At 45.2% G+C, this 9,207-nt stretch overlaps 1 protein-coding gene across 3 annotated transcripts in view; it reads left to right on the top strand.

Moving 5' to 3' along the window:
- rps6kal (ribosomal protein S6 kinase a, like) overlaps positions 1 to 7,975 on the top strand; it is an 89,904-nt gene extending 81,929 nt beyond the window's left edge. For all 3 annotated transcript variants that reach the window (XM_055643492.1, XM_055643489.1, XM_055643490.1), the window contains exons 19-22: positions 19 to 95; positions 3,020 to 3,137; positions 5,831 to 5,971; positions 7,327 to 7,975. In XM_055643492.1, the coding sequence (XP_055499467.1) occupies positions 19 to 95; positions 3,020 to 3,137; positions 5,831 to 5,971; positions 7,327 to 7,452 (462 nt within the window). In that variant the 3' untranslated portion in view covers positions 7,453 to 7,975. The remainder of the gene's footprint in view (positions 1 to 18; positions 96 to 3,019; positions 3,138 to 5,830; positions 5,972 to 7,326) is intronic.
- The last annotated feature ends 1,232 nt before the right edge of the window (positions 7,976 to 9,207 follow it).

Genomic DNA, 9,207 nt, shown 5'->3' on the forward strand with positions numbered 1-9,207 from the left:
CTTGTCGCTTGTTTGCAGGTCCTCATGCGGGGTGGTTATGATGCTGCGTGTGATATCTGGAGCCTTGGAGTCCTCCTGTACACGATGCTGGCTGGGTATGTGTCTCTGTATAACAACGTGCAGCATTGTTTCACACTATTGCTAAAACAGATCAACTTGCGCCTTTGGGTTCAAGTGCAGTGAAGAGTAGGAGTGAACGGGTCCATCTCAGAATGGCAGGCAGTGGCGAGTGGAGTGCCGCAAGGCTCGGTGTTGGGGCCGCAACTGTTTACCATATATATTAATGATTTGTAAGAGGGAATTAGGAGCAACACCAGCAAGTTTGCGGATGACACAAAGCTGGGTGGCAGTGTGAACTGTGAAGAGGTTGCAGATTGGCCTGGACAAGTTGAGTGAGTGGGCAGATGCGTGGCAGATGCAGTATAATATAGATAAATGAGAGGTTATCCACTTTGGTGGCAAAAACAAGGGGGCAGATTATTATCTCAATGGGGTTAGGTTAGGTAAGGGGGAGGTACAGCGAGACCTGGGCGTCCTTGTACACCGGTCACTGAAAGTTGGCGTGCAGGTACAGCAGGCAGTGAAGAAAGCTAATGGAATGTTGGCCTTCATAACAAGAGGATTTCAGTATAGGAGTAAAGAGGTTCTTCTGCAGTTGTACAGGGCTCTGGTAAGACCACATCTGGAGTATTGCGTACAGTTTTGGTCTCCTAATTTGAGGAAGGACATCCTTGTGATTAAGGCAGTGCAGCGTAGGTTCACAAGATTGATCCCTGGGATGGCGGGACTGTCATATGAGGAAAGATTGAAAAGACTAGGCTTGTATTCACTGGAGTTTAGAAGGATGAGGGGGATCGTATAGAAACATATACAATTATAAAAGTGTTTACGAAGGAACTGCAGATGCTGGAAAATCGAAGGTACACAAAAATGCTGGCGAAACTCAGCGGGTGCAGCAGCATCTATGGAGTGAAGGAAATAGGCACCCTTGACTATTTCCTTCGCACCATAGATGCTGCTGCATTCGCTGAGTTTCTCCAGCATTTTTGTGTACCTAAAATTATAAAAGGACTGGACAAGCTAGATGCAGGAAAAAATGTTCCCAATGTTGGGCGAGTCCAGAACCAGGGGCCACAGTCTTAGAATAAAGGGGAGGCCATTTAAGACTGAGGTGAGAAAAAACTTTTTCACCCAGAGAGTTGTGAATTTGTGGAATTCCCTGCCACAGAGGACAGTGGAGGCCAAATCACTGGATGGATTTAAGAGAGAGTTAGATAGAGCTCTAGGGGCTAGTGGAATCAAGGGGTATGGGGAGAAAGCAGGCACGGGTTATTGATTGGGGACGATCAGCCATGATCACAATGAATGGCTCGAAGGGCCGAATGGCCTCCTCTTGCACCTATTTTCTATGTTTCTATGAAAGGCTTTGTTTTGTATGCTATCCAAATAGCTCAGATGATACTATACATAAATCCATAAATCAAGCCAAACTGAAGTACAATAGGTAGAGCAAAGGGGAAGATACAGAGTGCAGAATATTGTTCTCAGCATTATAGTGCATCAGTTCCATAGACAAAGTCCAATTTCTGCATTGGGTGGTGGTGAATCGGACAGTACCCTAGCTCATGGAATGACTGTTCCGAAGCCTGATAACAGAGGGCAAGAAGCCGCCCCTGAGTCTGGTGGTGCGGGCTTTAAAGCTTCTGTATTTTTTGGCTGACAGAAAAAGAACTTAATAAATGAAACTCTAAATCTGGTGTGAGCTTTCGTGAAATTTGGTGGTTTGGATGAATCAACTGCATTTTAACGCAGTGAATAATATCAGACATAACGTGCATTTATGTCTGTAGCGGGCTTTATTCCCACATTGGAGGTATGATTAGTAAGTTAGCAGATGACACAAAAACAGGAGGTGTTGTTGATAGTGAGGAGGGTGGTCATTGTGGCTCATTTGGTAAAATGAGTGAGGAATATGACGTTTGGATGGGTTTGAGAAGGAGCTTTTTTCAGTCAGGAGATAGTTGGAATCTGGAACGCACTGCCCAGGTACTCTCACAACATACAAGTATCTGGTTGAGTGCTATAATCGACAAGGCATAGGTGGGAAGCAGAAGCAAGGGACTGCAGGTACAGGTTCATGACAAGAGGAGTTGAGTATAGGAGCCAAGAGGTCCTTCTGCAGTTGTACAGGGCCCCAGTGAGACCACACCTGGAGTATTGTGTGCAGTTTTGGTCTCCAAATTTGAGGAAGGACATTCTTGCTATTGAGGGAGTGCAGGTTAAGGTTCATGAGGTTAATTCCCGGGATGGCGGGACTGTCATATGTTGATAGAATGGAGCGGCTGGGCTTGTACACTCTGGAATTTAGAAGGATGAGAGGGAATCTTATTGAAACATATAAGATTATTAAGGGCTTGGACACGCTAAAGGCAGGAAATATGTTCCCGATGTTGGGGGAGTCCAGAACCAGGGGCCACAGTTTAAAAATAAGGAGTACACCATTTAGAGCAGGGATGAGGAAAAACTTTTTCACCCAGAGATGTTGTGAGTCTGTGGAATTCTCTGCCTTGGAGGCAGTGGAGGCCAATTCTCTGGATGCTTTCAAGAGAGAGTTAGATCGAGCTCATGTAGCTAACGGAGGCAAGGGATATGGGAAAAAGGGAGTACTGATTGTGGACGATCAGTCGTGATCACAGTGAATGGCGGTGCTGGCTCGAAGGGCCGAATGGCCAACTCCTGCACCTATTGTCTGTTGTCTGTTGTCCATACCAAAGATAGACACAGAGTGCTGGAATAACGCAGCGGGTCAGGCGGCATCTCTGGAGAAAAAGGGTGGGTGACGAAGGGTCTCGACCCTAGACATCACCATTCGATGTTCTCCACAGATGCTGCCTGACCCGCTGAGTTACTCCAGCACTCTGTGTGCCCTTGGGGAGGAAATTGGAAAATGGGAATGATATGATCGGAAAATGTTACTCGGTACACTGATGCACCTTTTCATGTCTATCTTACGCACCAGTTATACTCCTTTTGCCAATGGACCAAATGATACTGCGGAAGAAATCTTATTGCGAATAGGAAGTGGGAAATTCTCACTGACTGGAGGCAACTGGGATACGGTTTCAGACGCTGCAAAGGTAAAATAAACGTATGCGCTGACGGTAGCGTTTACATTTATGACGCATGGTTTGGACAATATTGGGCAACTTTAATGAAAGTGAGGCTCGGCAACATATAGTCTTCCTGATGCTGATGACTTAATGGAACACATCTCAACAACAGCCATCTCCTTGAATAAGTCTTGCACTGACTATGACCAAAGAGACAGCATCCAGGGATACATTCTGAAACAAAAATTGTATAGAAGTGGAGAAATAAATCATTTTAGCCACAATTACACTTATTATTTATGGTACAAATCTGTCACCAGTTATTAGATTATTCTTGTCGAAACAAGAAACTGTCAAGAGAGATTTGTTAAATGTTCTGAAACTAGAACTAGAATGAAATTCATACTCACAGCAGCACAACAGTTATGTCAACATATTACTCTATAAAACCCTTAATAAACAATACAAAAAAATCAGTATATATATATAAATAACAAACAAATAAATAGACAATAGTAGTACAAGGACAAAAATAACTGCACAGGCTGGCTTACAAAAATAATCACAGTGTGCTGGAGTAACTCAGCGGTCAGGCAACATCTCTGGAGAACGTGGATAGGTGACGTTCCAGGTCGGGAAGAAGGGTGCCGATCCAAAAAAATCACCTATCCATGTTTTCCAGAGATGTTACCAGTCCCACTGAGTTGTTCCAGTACGTTGTGTCTTTTTTAAAATGATGCTTGCGTTGGTGTTGTGAAATTATGAGGAAGATTTTGGTGTGAGCACGTCTCCACTAAAACTGTTGCCCATTCGAGAGCATCCTTACCAACTGCATCACAGTATGGTATGGCAACTGCTCTGTCTCCGACCGGAAGGCATTGCAGAGGGTGGTGAAAATTGCCCAACGCATCACCGGTTCCTCGCTCCCCTCCATTGAGTCTGTCCAAAGCAAGCGTTGTCTGCGGAGGGCGCTCAGCATCGCCCAGGACTGCTCTCACCCCAACCATGGACTGTTTACCCTCCTACCATCCGGGAGGCGCTACAGGTCTCTCCGTTGCCGAACCAGCAGGTCGAGGAACAGCTTCTTCCCGGCGGCTGTCACTCTACTCAACAACGTACCTCGGTGACTGCCAATCACCACCCCCCCCCCCGGACACTTATTATTATTTATTCAAATCATTTGCTATGTCGCTCTTCCAGGGAGATGCTAATTGCATTTCGTTGTCTCTGTACTGTACACTGACAATGACAATTAAAATTGATTCTGAATCTGATTCCCCCCCAGCTGAAGAAATGTTTTAACCTGTAAAAGGATCCATGGCTTGTGTGTAGATGCTAGTTTACACCAAGTACTGGAGTAACTCAATTTGAAAAAGGGTGCCGACCCAAAACATCACCCCTCCTTTTTCTTCATAGATGTTGCCCGACCTGCTGAGTTACCCCAGCACTGTGACTATCTAAAGGATCAGTGGCTTTCTGTACAATGTCTTTGCCTGGTGCACTAGAGGGTCGGGTTCCCAGTGATCTTGGAACATTGTGCTGAATAGACCAAATATGAGGAAGATTTCGGTAAATTGCCTTAATAGTAGAACAATATTCAATTTAAAAACAAATTCTACTTCATTCCCCCATTCTGTTCTCACTTGCAATACATTAAGTAACCAATAGTCATTCTCAGCCTGGACATAGTTTAAACTGATATCCCAAAGGTAAAAATGCTGGAGAAACTCAGCGGGTGAGGCAGGATCTATGGAGCGAAGGAATAGATGTCCTTCCGGGTCAAGACCCTTCTTCAGTCGCGACCCAACACGTTGCCTGTTTCCTTCGCTCCATAGATGCTGCCTCACCCGCTGAGTTTCTCCAGCATTTTTGTCTACCTTTGAGTATAAGAGCAGGGAGGTTCTACTGCAGCTGTACAGGGTCTTGGTGAGACTACACCTGGAGTATTACGTACAGTTTTGGTCTCCTAATCTGAGGAAAGACATTCTTGCCATAGAGGGAGTGCAGAGAAGGTTCACCAGACTGATTCCTGGGATGGCAGGACGTTCATATGAAGAAAGACTGGATAGACTCGGCTTGTACTCGCTAGAATTTAGAAGATTGAGGGGGGATCTTATAGAAACTTACTAAATTCTTAAGGGGTTGGACAGGCTAGATGCAGGAAGATTGTTCCCGATGTTGGGGAAGTTCAGAACTAGGGGTCACTGTTTAAGGATAAGAGGGAAGTCTTTTAGGTGAGAAAATCATTTTTTACACAGAGAGTGGAATTCTCTGCCACCGAAAGTAGCTGAGGCCAGTTCATTGGCTATATTTAAGAGGGAGTTAGATGTGGCCCTTGTGGCTAAAGGGATCAGGGGGTATGGAAAGAAGGCAGGGATGGGATACTGAGTTGGATGATCAGCCATGATCATATTGAATGGCGGTGCAGGCTGGAAGGGTCAAATGGCCTACTCCTGCACCTATTGTCTATGTTTCTATGTTTCCCAAAAGGTAAAAGTAAGTTTTATCCCACTTTATTATTTCCCGATATGAATTAGACTATTATCATTTTTAAATTTGTGTATTAATTTTGCAACCAGCTGGTGAAGCTTTTTTGGAGCCACATTTTCGGGGGAGGCTTCTTGAGAGGGGATTTTGTCCGGGTTAAAGGAGGTGCGGGAAAATCGGTGGTGAACCTGTAATTCTTTACTCTAATGTGAATGTTCAATGTGAACACGCAGGATTTGCTGTCCAATATGCTTCACGTCGATCCCCATCAAAGATTCACAGCCGAGCAGGTGCTCAAACATGCCTGGATCGCTTGCCGGGATCAGCTACCGCATTTCCAATTAAACCGCCAGGATGCCCCTCATCTAGTGAAGGTGAGTCTGTTCACAGGGTGAAAACACACATCCCGTGTAGCCATGCATTTGTCTGAGTTTTCAAAGTGAACGGGCATTTGAACGACACAGTGCAGCAGACTGCCTTACGGCGCCAGAGATCTATCTTCCATCCTGACTACAGGTGCTGTCTGTCCAGAATAAAGGGGAGGTCATTTAAGACTGAGGTGAGAAAAAACATTTTCACCCAGAGAGTTGTGAATTTGTGGAATTCCCGGCCACAGAGGGCAGTGGAGGCCAAATCACTGGATGGATTTAAGAGAGAGTTAGATAGAGCTCTCAGGGCTAGTGGAGTCAAGGGATACGGGGAGAAGGCAGGCACGGGTTATTGATTGGGGACGATCAGCCATGATCACAATGAATGGCGGTGCTGGCTCGAAGGGCCGAATGGCCTTCTGCACCTATTTTCTACGTTTCTAAGTTTGTCCGTTCTCCCTGTGACCATGTGGGTTTTCACCAGTTTCCTCCCATGATCCAATGGCGTGCAGGATTGTAGGTGAATTGGCTTCTGTTTGGTGTGTAGGATAGTGGTAGTGTACAGGGTGATCGGTGGGGCAAAGGCCCCCTTTTCCACGCTATATCTCTAAAGTCCAAAGGTCCAGCTTGAAAGGAAGATGGTTTCGGTTTAGGATTAGTATAGTCACGTACAAAGGTACAGAGAAAAGCTTTGTTTTGCATATCAGGGCTAGTGGTTGATACAGATATAATGTAGTTTGAGACAGTAAGGCTGGTAGGAGAACTGTCCCGCCCACTCCCCTGACATCAGTCTGAAGAAGGATCTCGACCCGAAACGTCACTCATTCCTTCTCTCCAGACATGCTGCCTGTCCCGCGCAGTTACTCCAGCATTTTGTGTCTATCTTCGATTTAAACCAGCATCTGCAGTTCTTCCCTACAGATCCGATAATACTGTACATAAATACATTCAAGTCATACCGAGTGCAATGGTATCAGATGATCAGATCAGATGATAGTAGATCCTCCGCTGGGAAGAGCAGGCAAAGGGTCTCCACGATACCTTTCCCCAATAATTGTTAAAAGGCACAGTGGCAGGGTTGCTGCCTCACAGCGCCAGAGACCCAGGTTCGATCCTGACCTCGGGTACTGTCCATGTGGAGTTTGCACGTTCTCCCTGTGACTGAGTGCATTTTCTCCTGGTGCTCCGGTTTCCTCCCACATCCCAAAGACGCGCAGGTTTGTAGGTTTAATTGCCCTCTGTAAAATTGCCTCTAGTGTGCGGGGAGTGGATGCGGAAAAATTGTGTTCCTGCGACTTAACTTATTCTAAGGTAAATAATGTGTTTTGTGTTTGCTGATGAAAATGTTTGCTGATTCTCAGGGAGCCATGGCTGCTACATACTCCGCCCTCAACCACAAGACCCTACGTCCAGTGTTGGAACCGGTCGCAGCTTCCAGTTTAGCTCAGCGCAGAGTTATGAAAAAACTTACCTCAACGGACTTGTGAATGATGTAGGAACCATTAATATATGGCTTTTTTTCAAATGACTTGAATGTCAGCGAGCAAGCTGGAAGATTCACAAAAGCCGGAGTTTCTGCTTTTCCTTTTGTTTTTTACATTAAGGATGGGGGAAATATTGGAGACCAAAGCAGGAGATGGAAAAGACTGGGATCAAACGACACCAGACGATGCAATGATCGGCTAATACCGACGACTGAAGGAGTTGTGGAGTTTAATTCTCAATTGACGCAGGTTTGCACCGTGCAGCTGAATTTTAATAATGCAGTTTTGAAAAGGGCATAAAAAAATCTTAATCAGGATAACAACAAACTCAGCAGATTATGGAGGGTTCCTGGTGGCACAAATTCAGAGCTATTTTGCATTTGTGATCTTGTTCTAAGATATTGTTTAATTAAACTTTCTATTTTATTTATTTACTTTCACTTTCAAGAAATACAGTGCTTTCAGATAAAGTTTTATTTTGAGGTCAATTTATATATTGTCATTAAAATGTCATATTGCACAAACAGTCCTCTGGGTTGCATTCAGTTGTCCCAACAGCCTAAATATTATTCCTTAACAAATGTTCTTTATTTAGTTTTCCATTTTCTGTAAAGATTTCCCAACGTGTAAATAATGCTGCCTTTGCTGAAGGAACATTATAATGACATCTTGAATATATTTCGGGAGACACGTTAATGGCACCAAGGCAGTGGGACCTGATGTCCTTCAAATCATTTCTAAATGGTCAAATGGAAGCCAGTGCTTTAGTGTCCAAACACTTCATCTTCATAAGCCCGACAAGAACATTAATTGGTTCTGTTTTGTGTGTTTTATGAAGTTGAAGGGTAACTGATATGATGGATCAGCTGCAACATGTCTTCTCCCCCAACTCTGCCGTATTCATATTGCCAGGATTTTTGGATCAGGAACTGGTCCACCCCTGACTTTCCAGCACCTTTGGTTCCAGAGCCTTGCCGTTCTATCCGTTTGGCCGGGCCAACAGAGGTCACATGAGGGGGAGGGGGAGGCAAGATACTGGCCCGCAAAGTCAGGATCTGCTAGCTCTGACCAGGACAGAGTTCCAGAGCCGCGGAGGCAAGTTGTCCAAGGAGGCTCTCCTGTGTATTTGACTGGATTGCACTTTCAGTTCTTGCAAAATGGGAAACTTCAATAAAGATGAGATATTTCAATTGCAGAAATGAGGAATGCAGATGCTTCTAAAAAAAAAAGACACAAAGTGCTGGAGTAACTCAGCGGGTCAGGCAGCATATGTCGAGAACATGGTTAGCTGATATTTTGGGTCGGAACGATCCTTTGGCTTCACAATTTGCAACTCTTCAACCAATTAACCAACGTGACCTCCCGGTGGCTCAGCACTTCAACTCCCCCTCCCATTCCGAATCTGACCTTTCTGTCCTGGGCCTCCTCCATTGCCAGAGTGAGCACCATTGGAAATTGGAGGAGCAGCACCTCATATTCCGCTTGGGCAGTCTACACCCCAGCGACTTGAACATTGACTTCTCCAATTTCCGGTAGCTCTTGCTGTCTCCTTCCCTTCTCAGCTCTCCCTCAGCCCTCTTCCTTTCATCTCCCCACCCTACATCAGTCTGAAGAAGGGTTTTGGCCTGAATCGTTGCCTATTTCCTTCGCTCCATAGATGCTGCTGCACCCGCTGTGTTTCTCCAGCACTTTTGTGTACCTTGCAACTCTTCAATGCTTTTGCCTCACACTGTGTGTCTTTTCACCTCCCGCTTTTGT

The sequence above is a fragment of the Leucoraja erinacea genome, chromosome 12 (assembly GCF_028641065.1).
Source record: "Leucoraja erinacea ecotype New England chromosome 12, Leri_hhj_1, whole genome shotgun sequence".
Taxonomy (NCBI): Eukaryota; Metazoa; Chordata; class Chondrichthyes; order Rajiformes; family Rajidae; genus Leucoraja; species Leucoraja erinaceus.